General features: G+C 48.5%; 1 protein-coding gene across 1 annotated transcript in view; it reads right to left on the reverse strand.

The window, feature by feature from the left end:
* Positions 1-658: 658 nt before the first annotated feature.
* The window catches only part of tmprss15 (transmembrane serine protease 15), a 21,024-nt gene continuing 7,699 nt past the window's right edge, over positions 659-13,983 (reverse strand). Inside the window, exons 12-28 of the mRNA XM_044371270.1 lie at positions 12,773-12,938; positions 12,543-12,684; positions 11,739-11,828; positions 11,007-11,132; positions 10,769-10,912; positions 10,552-10,662; positions 9,509-9,632; positions 4,054-4,149; positions 3,906-3,955; positions 3,669-3,731; positions 3,452-3,584; positions 2,707-2,888; positions 2,482-2,577; positions 1,500-1,639; positions 1,032-1,086; positions 809-944; positions 659-767 (exon numbers count right to left, since the gene is read on the reverse strand). Coding sequence (XP_044227205.1) covers positions 659-767; positions 809-944; positions 1,032-1,086; positions 1,500-1,639; positions 2,482-2,577; positions 2,707-2,888; positions 3,452-3,584; positions 3,669-3,731; positions 3,906-3,955; positions 4,054-4,149; positions 9,509-9,632; positions 10,552-10,662; positions 10,769-10,912; positions 11,007-11,132; positions 11,739-11,828; positions 12,543-12,684; positions 12,773-12,938 — 1,963 coding nt within the window. The remainder of the gene's footprint in view (positions 768-808; positions 945-1,031; positions 1,087-1,499; positions 1,640-2,481; positions 2,578-2,706; positions 2,889-3,451; positions 3,585-3,668; positions 3,732-3,905; positions 3,956-4,053; positions 4,150-9,508; positions 9,633-10,551; positions 10,663-10,768; positions 10,913-11,006; positions 11,133-11,738; positions 11,829-12,542; positions 12,685-12,772; positions 12,939-13,983) is intronic.

Consider the following 13,983-nt stretch of genomic DNA (forward strand, 5'->3'; position numbering starts at 1 on the left):
TATTTCAGATTGTTGGTTACAGCTGATAATTCAAGAATAAACAGTAAAAATCCACCTTAAAGATCAGACAAAAGGCTGTTTATTATGTTTATTAGATATAAAACAGCAAATCACCAACCGGTTCACAAATAATGTTTCACATGTTGCTGAATGATTTTAAATGTTGTATAATTATATATACAGACAGGTCACATATTAAAGGAAAATCTGGTCCGGGTCTGGATGCTGGACCCCTACAGTGAGGGGGTCTGGTCCGGGTCTGGATGCTGAACCCCTACAGTGAGGGGGTCTGGTCCGGGTCTGGATGCTGGACCCCTACAGTGACGGGGTCTGGTCCGGGTCTGGATGCTGGACCCCTACAGTGAGGGGGTCTGGATCGGGTCTGGATGCTGGACCCCTACAGTGAGGGGGTCTGGTCCGGGTCTGGATGCTGAACCCCTACAGTGAGGGGGTCTGGTCCGGGTCTGGATGCTGGACCCCTACAGTGACGGGGTCTGGTCCGGGTCTGGATGCTGGACCCCTACAGTGAGGGGGTCTGGTTCGGGTCTGGATGCTGGACCCCTACAGTGAGGGGGTCTGGTCCGGGTCTGGATGCTGGACCCCTACAGTGAGGGGGTCTGGTCTGGGTCTGAGTGCTGGACCCCTACACTGAGGGGGTCTAGTCCGGGTCTGGATGCTGGACCCCTACAGTGAGGGGGTCTGGTCCGGGACTGGATGCTGGACACCCAACAGTGAGGGGGTCTGGTCTGGGTCTGGGTGCTGGACCCCTACAGTGAGGGGGTCTGGTCCGGGTCTGGATGCTGGACCTGTTTGTTGTTTAAAGTATGAGGAAGAGGAGGAGGAAGAGCGTCTGGTCTGGGCGATCCAGGAGGTGAAGGAGGACACTCGGGCGTAGACTCCTGGTCTCTCAGGTCGCCCACAGCCAATCCCGAACGAGGTCACACCTGTCAGGAACCAATCAGAACGGAGCATTTCATCACATCTCAGCTACAATAATATACTGTATGTGTGTATGTATGAGAGAGACTGACCAATCAGAGTCCAGTGTCCGTCGTCCAGACACATCAGCGGACCTCCAGAGTCGCCCTGGAAACAGCAACACAACCTTTATTAACATGTGTTCGACCAATCAGCACGCAGCTCAGTCACACCTGTTGTGTGCCGCAGGTTGAAACTCCAGTTACAGACAAACCACTATTATAAATGTATGATTACAATTACACATATGTAATTATACTATAAAACATATGATTATATTATAAATATAATATAGGTTGAACCGTAGAGGCAGTTTATGGCCTTCCATTGGTCGATTCCGCTGCCAATCAAACGTATCTGTGCTCCTATTGGTTAGTTTTACTGCCTTTGCCTCGTGTTTTTTTTCTTCTGTGCGCTCGTTCAGGCAGTTTAACTGAGTCCTTGATTTATACAGCGATGTCAGTGGTTGCCTAGCGATGACATGTTTGTAACCGTCAGGATGAGTCCAGGTGAGCCGTTACCTGACAGGAGTCGACTCCGCCCTCCGGGAAGCCGGCACACAGCATGCTGGAGGTGATGCTGTACTCAGGTAACTGCTGCTGACACTGATCCTGAGACACCAGAGGAACCTGCGCCTCCTGCAGAACGTTAGGGAGGGAACCTGAGAGACAGACAGGTGAGACAGACAGGTGAGACAGACAGGTGAGACAGACAGGTGAGAGATGGACAGGTGAGACAGACAGGTGAGAGAGACAGGTGAGACAGACAGGTGAGTGACGGACAGGTCAGACAGACAGGTGAGACAGACAGGTGAGACAGACAGGTGAGATAGACAGGTGAGACAGACAGGTGAGAGAGACAGGTGAGACAGACAGGTGAGTGACGGACAGGTGAGACAGACAGGTGAGAGACAGACAGGTGAGACAGACAGGTGAGACAGACAGGTGAGACAGACAGGTGAGAGAAACAGGTGAGACAGACAGGTGAGAGACAGACAGGTGAGATAGACAGGTGAGACAGACAGGTGAGAGACAGACAGGTGAGAGACATACAGGTGAGACAGACAGGTGAGACAGACAGGTGAGACAGACAGGTGAGAGACAGACAGGTGAGATAGACAGGTGAGACAGACAGGTGAGAGACAGACAGGTGAGATAGACAGGTGAGACAGACAGGTGAGAGACAGACAGGTGAGAGACATACAGGTGAGACAGACAGGTTTAGAGAGACAGGTGAGACAGACAGGTGAGAGACAGACAGGTGAGATAGACAAGTGAGACAGACAGGTGAGAGAGACAGGTGAGACAGACAGGTGAGAGACAGACAGGTGAGATAGACAAGTGAGACAGACAGGTGAGAGACAGACAGGTGAGTGACGGACAGGTGAGACAGACAGGTGAGTGACGGACAGGTGAGACAGACAGGTGAGAGACAGACAGGTGAGATAGACAAGTGAGACAGACAGGTGAGAGACAGACAGGTGAGTCTCTTCATGTGTCTCACCCTGCTCGGCGTCTCGTCCCCATCCTGCAATGAAACATTTCCTTCCTGCTGTGAACTTCTGACCGTCGGCAGGTAAACACACCGGCTGGACCCACTCTGCACACACACACACACACACACACACACACACACACACACACACACACACACACACACTTGAGTTTTGTGTAGGTGACAGGTGTGTAACTGACAGGTGAGATGTGTCCGTTCAGTGATGTCACTGACCGGTGAAGTTGATTGGCTGCTGCAGATGCATCATGGCGATGTCGGCCTGTTTGGTTTGTCTGTTGTATTCTCTGTTGATGACGATGCGATCGACTTGTCGGGTCTGAACATGTGACGAGTGCAAGTCACTCTGGGAGTGAAGCCCGAACACCGCCGACCACGACTGCAGGTGGATGTTCTTCCTGCAGAGCACAAATACGTCATGCATCATACATGTATCATACATGCATCATACAGACATCATACATGCATCATACATGTATCATACATGTATCATACATGTATCATACATGTATGATGATACAGACATCATACAGACATCATACATGCATCATACAGACATCATACATGTATCATACAGACATCATACATGTATCATACAGACATCATACATGTATCATACAGACATCATACAGACATCATACATGCATCATATAGACATCATATAGACATCATATAGACATCATACATGTATCATATAGACATCATATAGACATCATATAGACATCATATAGACATCATACATGTATCATATAGACATCATATAGACATCATATAGACATCATACATGTATCATACAGACATCATACAGACATCATACATGCTGTTTATAGATTGTGTGTAGTTTTTTATTGTGTATGTTAGGTGTTGTTTACATACTGGAAACCAGTTTATATTAATGGTTTCAGGATGAAACGGTTTGTGTTTATAAATGATTTGTGTTGTCACTGATGGAGTCACTCACCCGTAGACGCAATGTGCAGCGGTCAGCAGCCAATCAGTGCCAATTAACGAGGCTCCGCACACATGACGCCCCCTCCACTTCAGAGACACCATCCAGGGCCACGCCCCCTTCACCGCGTTCACCCCGCCCACCACTCTGACCGCACCTGACAGGTAACAAACAAGTCAAACTACAGTCGGACTGAGACCAACATCAGGATCAGGTTTCATTTTCTCACCTTTCCCCTTTAATGATTGGTCCGTCTCCCTCGTGTCATTAATGATCCGACAAACTCCACAAGCTGAAAGTCAGAGGCTCAGTCAGTCTGAAACACTGTTTACTCAAACACAGTCGGGAATATCTCAACATACATGAAAATACACACTATGACTCTGTACAGATGTGTGTTGTTTGCAGCGTAATTGTTTTAACAGTCTGTGTTTAACAGCGTAACTTGTTTTAAAGTGTAACTCACGTTGGTTGTCACAGCTGAGAGAGATCACTTGCTCACTGCTGCAGGTTTCACTGTAAAAAAAAACATTTATTTACTTCACATTTTTCCTCTGAAAATTGAAAAATAAAATAAAAATATACTGTGACATTTTTCTAATTGTTGTTTGTACCTGATGTTCATCTCCAGGGTCCCGTTATCGTTTACTTTGAAAGTTGTAAACGGTGAATCATGAGGCTGAACTGGCAGCAACATGGCCTCCCCTGACCTGCAGAGAGACAGACAGGTGAGTTACCTTTAACCAGGTACTGACGGGTGAGTTACCTTTAACCCAGGTACTGACGGGTGAGTTACCTTTAACCAGGTACTGACGGGTGAGTTACCTTTAACCCAGGTACTGATGGGTGAGTTACCTTTAACCAGGTACTGACGGGTGAGTTACCTTTAACCCAGGTACTGACGGGTGAGTTACCTTTAACCCAGGTACTGACAGGTGAGTTACCTTTAACCAGGTACTGACGGGTGAGTTACCTTTAAGGCAGGTACTGACGGGTCAGTTACCTTTAAGGCAGGTACTGACGGGTGAGTTACCTTTAAGGCAGGTACTGACGGGTCAGTTACCTTTAAGGCAGGTACTGACGGGTGAGTTACCTTTAAGGCAGGTGCTGACGGGTGAGTTACCTTTAACCAGGTACTGACGGGTGAGTTACCTTTAAGGCAGGTACTGACGGATGAGTTACCTTTAACCCAGGTACTGACGGGTGAGTTACCTTTAACCAGGTACTGACGGGTGAGTTACCTTTAAGGCAGGTACTGACGGGTCAGTTACCTTTAAGGCAGGTACTGACGGGTGAGTTACCTTTAAGGCAGGTACTGACGGGTCAGTTACCTTTAAGGCAGGTACTGACGAGTGAGTTACCTTTAACCCAGGTACTGACGGGTGAGTTACCTTTAACCAGGTACTGACGGGTGAGTTACCTTTAAGGCAGGTACTGACGGGTCAGTTACCTTTAAGCGGGTACTGACGGGTGAGTTACCTTTAACCCAGGTACTGACGGGTGAGTTACCTTTAACCAGGTACTGACGGGTGAGTTACCTTTAACCCAGGTACTGACGGGTGAGTTACCTTTAAGGCAGGTACTGACGGGTGAGTTACCTTTAACCCAGGTACTGACAGGTGAGTTACCTTTAAGGCAGGTACTGACGGGTGAGTTACCTTTAACCCAGGTACTGACGGGTGAGTTACCTTTAAGGCAGGTACTGACGGGTGAGTTACCTTTAAGGCAGGTACTGACGGGTGAGTTACCTTTAAGGCAGGTACTGACGGGTGAGTTACCTTTAAGGCAGGTACTGACGGGTCAGTTACCTTTAAGGCAGGTACTGACGGGTGAGTTACCTTTAACCCAGGTACTGACGGGTGAGTTACCTTTAACCAGGTACTGACGGGTGAGTTACCTTTAAGGCAGGTACTGACGGGTCAGTTACCTTTAAGGCAGGTACTGACGGGTGACTTACCTTTAACCCAGGTACTGACGGGTGAGTTACCTTTAACCAGGTACTGACGGGTGAGTTACCTTTAACCCAGGTACTGACGGGTGAGTTACCTTTAAGGCAGGTACTGACAGGTGAGTTACCTTTAACCCAGGTACTGACAGGTGAGTTACCTTTAAGGCAGGTACTGACGGGTGAGTTACCTTTAACCCAGGTACTGACGGGTGAGTTACCTTTAACCCAGGTACTGACGGGTGAGTTACCTTTAACCAGGTACTGACGGGTGAGTTACCTTTAAGGCAGGTACTGACGGGTGAGTTACCTTTAAGGCAGGTACTGACGGGTCAGTTACCTTTAAGGCAGGTACTGACGGGTGAGTTACCTTTAAGGCAGGTACTGACGGGTCAGTTACCTTTAAGGCAGGTACTGACGGGTGAGTTACCTTTAACCCAGGTACTGACGGGTGAGTTACCTTTAACCAGGTACTGACGGGTGAGTTACCTTTAAGGCAGGTACTGACGGGTCAGTTACCTTTAAGGCAGGTACTGATGGGTGAGTTACCTTTAACCCAGGTACTGACGGGTGAGTTACCTTTAACCAGGTACTGACGGGTGAGTTACCTTTAACCCAGGTACTGACGGGTGAGTTACCTTTAAGGCAGGTACTGACGGGTGAGTTACCTTTAACCCAGGTACTGACGGGTGAGTTACCTTTAACCCAGGTACTGACGGGTGAGTTACCTTTAAGGCAGGTACTGACGGGTGAGTTACCTTTAAGGCAGGTACTGACGGGTCAGTTACCTTTAAGGCAGGTACTGACGGGTGAGTTACCTTTAACCCAGGTACTGACGGGTGAGTTACCTTTAACCAGGTACTGACGGGTGAGTTACCTTTAAGGCAGGTACTGACGGGTCAGTTACCTTTAAGGCAGGTACTGACGGGTGAGTTACCTTTAACCCAGGTACTGACGGGTGAGTTACCTTTAACCAGATACTGACGGGTGAGTTACCTTTAACCCAGGTACTGACGGGTGAGTTACCTTTAAGGCAGGTACTGACGGGTGAGTTACCTTTAACCCAGGTACTGACAGGTGAGTTACCTTTAAGGCAGGTACTGACGGGTGAGTTACCTTTAACCCAGGTACTGACGGGTGAGTTACCTTTAACCCAGGTACTGACGGGTGAGTTACCTTTAACCAGGTACTGACGGGTGAGTTACCTTTAAGGCAGGTACTGACGGGTGAGTTACCTTTAACCCAGGTACTGACGGGTGAGTTACCTTTAACCAGGTACTGACGGGTGAGTTACCTTTAACCCAGGTACTGACGGGTGAGTTACCTTTAAGGCAGGTACTGACGGGTGAGTTACCTTTAAGGCAGGTACTGACGGGTGAGTTACCTTTAACCAGGTACTGGCGGGTGAGTTACCTTTAACCCAGGTACTGACGGGTGAGTTACCTTTAAGGCAGGTACTGACGGGTGAGTTACCTTTAAGGCAGGTACTGACGGGTCAGTTACCTTTAAGGCAGGTACTGACGAGTGAGTTACCTTTAACCCAGGTACTGACGGGTGAGTTACCTTTAACCAGGTACTGACGGGTGAGTTACCTTTAAGGCAGGTACTGACGGGTCAGTTACCTTTAAGCGGGTACTGACGGGTGAGTTACCTTTAACCCAGGTACTGACGGGTGAGTTACCTTTAACCAGGTACTGACGGGTGAGTTACCTTTAACCCAGGTACTGACGGGTGAGTTACCTTTAAGGCAGGTACTGACGGGTGAGTTACCTTTAACCCAGGTACTGACAGGTGAGTTACCTTTAAGGCAGGTACTGACGGGTGAGTTACCTTTAAGGCAGGTACTGACGGGTGAGTTACCTTTAACCCAGGTACTGACGGGTGAGTTACCTTTAACCAGGTACTGACGGGTGAGTTACCTTTAAGGCAGGTACTGACGGGTGAGTTACCTTTAAGGCAGGTACTGACGGGTCAGTTACCTTTAAGGCAGGTACTGACGGGTGAGTTACCTTTAAGGCAGGTACTGACGGGTCAGTTACCTTTAAGGCAGGTACTGACGGGTGAGTTACCTTTAACCCAGGTACTGACGGGTGAGTTACCTTTAACCAGGTACTGACGGGTGAGTTACCTTTAAGGCAGGTACTGACGGGTCAGTTACCTTTAAGGCAGGTACTGACGGGTGAGTTACCTTTAACCCAGGTACTGACGGGTGAGTTACCTTTAACCAGGTACTGACGGGTGAGTTACCTTTAAGGCAGGTACTGACGGGTCAGTTACCTTTAAGCGGGTACTGACGGGTGAGTTACCTTTAACCCAGGTACTGACGGGTGAGTTACCTTTAACCAGGTACTGACGGGTGAGTTACCTTTAACCCAGGTACTGACGGGTGAGTTACCTTTAAGGCAGGTACTGACGGGTGAGTTACCTTTAACCCAGGTACTGACGGGTGAGTTACCTTTAAGGCAGGTACTGACGGGTGAGTTACCTTTAAGGCAGGTACTGACGGGTGAGTTACCTTTAAGGCAGGTACTGACGGGTGAGTTACCTTTAACCAGGTACTGACGGGTGAGTTACCTTTAAGGCAGGTACTGACGGGTGAGTTACCTTTAAGGCAGGTACTGACGGGTCAGTTACCTTTAAGGCAGGTACTGACGGGTGAGTTACCTTTAAGGCAGGTACTGACGGGTCAGTTACCTTTAAGGCAGGTACTGACGGGTGAGTTACCTTTAACCCAGGTACTGACGGGTGAGTTACCTTTAACCAGGTACTGACGGGTGAGTTACCTTTAAGGCAGGTACTGACGGGTCAGTTACCTTTAAGGCAGGTACTGACGGGTGAGTTACCTTTAACCCAGGTACTGACGGGTGAGTTACCTTTAACCAGGTACTGACGGGTGAGTTACCTTTAACCCAGGTACTGACGGGTGAGTTACCTTTAAGGCAGGTACTGACGGGTGAGTTACCTTTAACCCAGGTACTGACAGGTGAGTTACCTTTAAGGCAGGTACTGACGGGTGAGTTACCTTTAACCCAGGTACTGACGGGTGAGTTACCTTTAACCCAGGTACTGACGGGTGAGTTACCTTTAACCAGGTACTGACGGGTGAGTTACCTTTAAGGCAGGTACTGATGGGTGAGTTACCTTTAAGGCAGGTACTGACGGGTCAGTTACCTTTAAGGCAGGTACTGACGGGTGAGTTACCTTTAAGGCAGGTACTGACGGGTCAGTTACCTTTAACCCAGGTACTGACGGGTGAGTTACCTTTAACCCAGGTACTGACGGGTGAGTTACCTTTAACCAGGTACTGACGGGTGAGTTACCTTTAAGGCAGGTACTGACGGGTCAGTTACCTTTAAGGCAGGTACTGACGGGTGAGTTACCTTTAACCCAGGTACTGACGGGTGAGTTACCTTTAACCCAGGTACTGACGGGTGAGTTACCTTTAAGGCAGGTACTGACGGGTGAGTTACCTTTAAGGCAGGTACTGACAGGTCAGTTACCTTTAACCCAGGTACTGACGGGTGAGTTACTTTTAACCAGGTACTGACGGGTGAGTTACCTTTAACCCAGGTACTGACGGGTGAGTTACCTTTAAGGCAGGTACTGACAGGTGAGTTACCTTTAACCCAGGTACTGACAGGTGAGTTACCTTTAAGGCAGGTACTGACGGGTGAGTTACCTTTAACCCAGGTACTGACGGGTGAGTTACCTTTAACCCAGGCACTGACGGGTGAGTTACCTTTAACCAGGTACTGACGGGTGAGTTACCTTTAAGGCAGGTACTGACGGGTGAGTTACCTTTAACCCAGGTACTGACGGGTGAGTTACCTTTAACCAGGTACTGACGGGTGAGTTACCTTTAACCCAGGTACTGACGGGTGAGTTACCTTTAACCCAGGTACTGACGGGTGAGTTACCTTTAAGGCAGGTACTGACGGGTGAGTTACCTTTAACCAGGTACTGGCGGGTGAGTTACCTTTAACCCAGGTACTGACGGGTGAGTTACCTTTAAGGCAGGTACTGACGGGTGAGTTACCTTTAACCAGGTACTGACGGGTGAGTTACCTTTAAGGCAGGTGCTGACGGGTGAGTTACCTTTAACCAGGTACTGACGGGTGAGTTACCTGTATCCCAGGTACTGACAGGTGAAGACAGACAGGTGAGGGTTCCAGGTGTCGTAACAGACAGTGAGCAGAGAGGAGACGAGCTGAAACTGGAGACGTCTTGAACCGTTCACCTGCAACACAACTGAAACACACACACACAGCATGAATCATTACTCCTTTCTGAGAACATGTTGTAGTCTCTGTGTGCACACCTGTGGTCTGTGTCTCACACCTGTTCACTGAACACACCTGGAGTCTGTCTCACACCTGTTCACTGAACACACCTGGAGTCTGTGTCTCACCTGTGCACTGAACACACCTGGAGTCTGTCTCACACCTGTCCACTGAACACACCTGGAGTCTGTCTCACACCTGTCCACTGAACACACCTGGAGTCTGTCTCACACCTGTCCACTGACCACACCTGGAGTCTGTCTCACACCTGTCCACTGACCACACCTGGAGTCTGTCTCACACCTGTCCACTGAACACACCTGGTCAGTTTACAGTCATGAGCAACAAAAACTCACCAGAATGTTCTCTGAGCGATACCTCCACCGTTCAGTCTGCTGGGTTTAGATATGTAAACAAACAGCTTGTTTTTGTCAACAGTACTGTAGTTTTTCTGATGAGGACAGTCTCTACTTGTTGCTATGGTTACCAGCAGGTCAATATGGCTTTACACAGAGCTGCACACCTGCCAAATAAAGTGACACTACTTTACCATCGCTGTAATGCAGCGTAACTTAAAGGGAAACTTCACTGCTGTGAATATAATGATTTCTTAAAACAATCATGCACGAAAGGCTGAAAAACGGCAACCAAACGCTGTTTCTTATGTCGCTATGGAGACGAGGAGCTGGGACTGTGCTCCATTTGAATGTAGCTGCGTTTTCTGTCCTGTTCTCTTCTGTTCTATCACACAGTGTATCGTTACATAATGTGACATCAGGTAACATATCACAACATATCATAACAAACAACACAAACACTGTGAATCAGAAACGATCATCAGTATTGATCTCATGTTTCTCATCAGAGAAGTAGAAACGTTGTCTCACCACAGTTGGCTTCATCGGAGGCGTCCGGACAGTCGACCACGCCGTTACACTGACCGTTACCATGGATACAGCTTCCTGTCTGGCACTGGAACTGACCGGCTGCACACGGAGCTGTTCACACATCACATGACCCGTCATAACAACAACTAATCAATAATCAGCCTGATTAACAGTCACATGACTGCTTCAGAGGCCTGACCTCTGACCCTGAGCTCACCTGTTGACCCCAGCTTGACCCCAGAGGTGAAGTTGGCTCTGAATCCTCGACCGTAACCCGAGCTGTCCGTGAAGAACCACACTGTCATCTGATTGGTTGTTGAGAACAAGTCATGGGCGGGGCCACTTTTGCCGGTGAGAAGAGCTGGAAACAAAATGTGACCTGTGACTGAAGCAAGATGAGCAGCTACTGACCAGCACACAGCTGAAAAGCATTATGGGTAAAAACACCAGCTCACCCAGTAAGGTAGAGTTAGGCCCCACCCCGTCCCGCACCTCTACGACATCAAACGTCGCTTCAACGTCAAAGTCCAGGAAGTGGAGCTGGATGTTCCGCCCCTGCACAGCGTGAAGAGTCCACACACCTGCCAGAGCAGAGGATTGTGGTAATCACACCGCTCACAGGTGAGCTCAGAACGTCAGGTAAACTGCTCGAGTCTTTTAAAGATGGTGAACTTTGAGACTAAATCTCTCTTCTCCTGTTAAATGTTTCTTCTTCTTCGTCCATCACTCAGCAGTTTACTTGAAAACAGGAAGTCAAGTTTTTATCTTAAACTTAAAACATAATGTATCGTAACGTAACGTATACCAAGACACGAAACAATGTGCCAACAAAGACAGAGAAGAAGAAGAAGAACACCGCAAACATGTAAACAATAAAATACTTATGAAGAATGAAATGTGTTCAGCATGTTTATGGTTAACTTTTACATTTCATTGTTTTACTTTTAAAGACGGAATTAGTATTTAAGAAGTATTTAAAACATGGATCTCAAAAACAGACAGATCACATTGTATCGTGACATGTCATAACGGATGTAAGGTTCTGTAACGTATCACATCATATCGTAATGTAACATAACGTAACGTATCATAACGTATCGTATTGTATCTAAAAACATCTGATTGGTTCAGTTCAGTTTGGCGCAGAGATGGAAGCTCAGGTATAACTATCAGGCAGCTGTACTCACACTGAGCGTCGTTCCCGTAGGATCGTGGGTAGTTTGGCGAGTTGAAGGTAGAGTTTGGCTCCCAGAGGTCAAAGGGTCCTCCACAGTCAGCTGACCAATCAGATCACAAAGGGCGGAGTCAGATTGTATCCAGTAGCACACAATCTGTCTACCTGTCTGTCTACCTGTCTGTCTACCTGTCTCTCTGTCTGTCTGTCTACCTGTCTGTCTACCTGTCTCTCTACCTGTCTCTCTGTCTGTCTGTCTACCTGTCTGTCTACCTGTCTCTCTACCTGTCTCTCTGTCTGTCTGTCCATGTTATTGACTTCTGGATAAGCTTTGAGATTTAGACTCTTCTGAATATTAATACAAGTGTGTTGAGTGAGGGCGTGGCCTGTGTCTTACCTGGTATAGAGGGCGTGGTCTGTGTCTTACCTGGTATAGAGGGCGTGGTCTGTGTCTTACCTGGTATAGAGGGCGTGGCCTGTGTCTTACCTGGTATAGGGGGCGTGGCCTGTGTCTTACCTGGTATAGAGGACGTGGTCTGTGTCTTACCTGGTATAGGGGGCGTGGCCTGTGTCTTACCTGGTATAGGGGGCGTGGCCTGTGTCTTACCTGGTATAGAGGGCGTGGCCTGTGTCTTACCTGGTATAGGGGGTGTGGCCTGTGTCTTACCTGGTATAGGGGGCGTGGTCTGTGTCTTACCTGGTATAGGGGGTGTGGCCTGTGTCTTACCTGGTATAGGGGGCGTGGTCTGTGTCTTACCTGGTATAGGGGGTGTGGCCTGTGTCTTACCTGGTATAGGGGGCGTGGTCTGTGTCTTACCTGGTATAGGGGGCATGGTTGTCGGAGGCGGTACATTGGTTGGTTCCGGGGGGGCGGGGCCACAGGGAGCAGAGGTCAGTGTGATGTCATCCAGAGCGATGTCGTTCCTCATCCCTCCTTTCTTCAGAGCTTCAAACACAACCTGCAGAGATCAAATTGATCGATCAGTTATCGATCAGCTGACTGATCAATGGTCAGTTATTGAGATCGGACTGTGTGATGTCACTCACTGTGGTCTCGGCCGTCAGGTTGAGGGTCACCTGGCCATGGTTCCAGTTGTCGCCATAGTTACCATCTTTCTGAAACACCACGGTAACGGTGGTTTCAGAGTTGGACGGAGATGTTTGGAGCAGCAGGACTCTGAGACGGTGGACGTCCTCTCCAAACATGTGGTACCTGCACATCAGTCAATACATTTACATATCTGTAATCAATACCCTCTACTGATAATGTAACACTGTCATCAACACGGAGCAGGAGGTGCTCACAGCTCATCTAATGATCCTCTCCGGTTTACTGGCTGCTGATTGGTTAAGAAACGTCATCAGTGGGTGTTAATTTGATCACAGTCAGACTTTATAAAGTTATGACTGATTCCAGAACTTGAGAGCAGCTGCAGATAAACTCATGAAGCGACATTAATAGTTTTTTATTTGTTTAGTTGCTGTTTTGTAAGCGAGTGTCAGGGTTTTGAATCTGATGCTGGCAGCAACTGGGAGCCAGTGGAGGGATATCAACAGCAAGGTGACAGGTGCTGTTGTGGGCTGATGGAAGACCAGAAGCACCGACGTGTTCTGGATCATCTGCAGAGGTTTGAACGTACATGCAGGGAGGCCTGCCAGTAAGGAGTTGCAGTAGTCAATGTGTGATATTAGGAGAGCCTGAACCAGGAGTTGTGCTGCACGCTCAGACAGGAAGAGTCTGATCTTCCTGATGTTGTACAGGAAGAATCGACACGACGGAGCGACTGAGGCCACGTGAACCTTAAAGGTTAGTTGGTCATCAATCATGACACCCAAGCGTCAGGCAGACTTTGTGGGCATGAGTTGGGTTGATTCGAGCTGGATGCTGATGTTTTGTTGTATGGAAGGACTGGCTGGATGACAAGGAGCTCGGTCTTAGAGAGGTTAAGCTGAAGGTGGCGTTCTTTCATCCATGCTGATATATCAGCAAGACACAATGAGATCCATGCTGAGACTATGTGGTCTTCCAGCGGGAATGACAGGAAGAGTTGGGTATCATCAGCATATCAATGATATGAGAAACCATGGGAGCGGATGACTGCGCCAAGTGAGGTGGTGTATAATGAGAAGAGAAGGGGACCGAGCACTGACCCTTGAGGAACCCCTGTGGATAAGCTGTGTGGTTTGGACACTTCTCCCCTCCAAGATACTTTAAAATATCTCCCTGAGAGGTAGGACATGAACCAGCGGAGGGCGGA

Source organism: Thunnus albacares, chromosome 13, assembly GCF_914725855.1.
Source record: "Thunnus albacares chromosome 13, fThuAlb1.1, whole genome shotgun sequence".
In the NCBI taxonomy this organism is placed as follows: Eukaryota; Metazoa; Chordata; class Actinopteri; order Scombriformes; family Scombridae; genus Thunnus; species Thunnus albacares.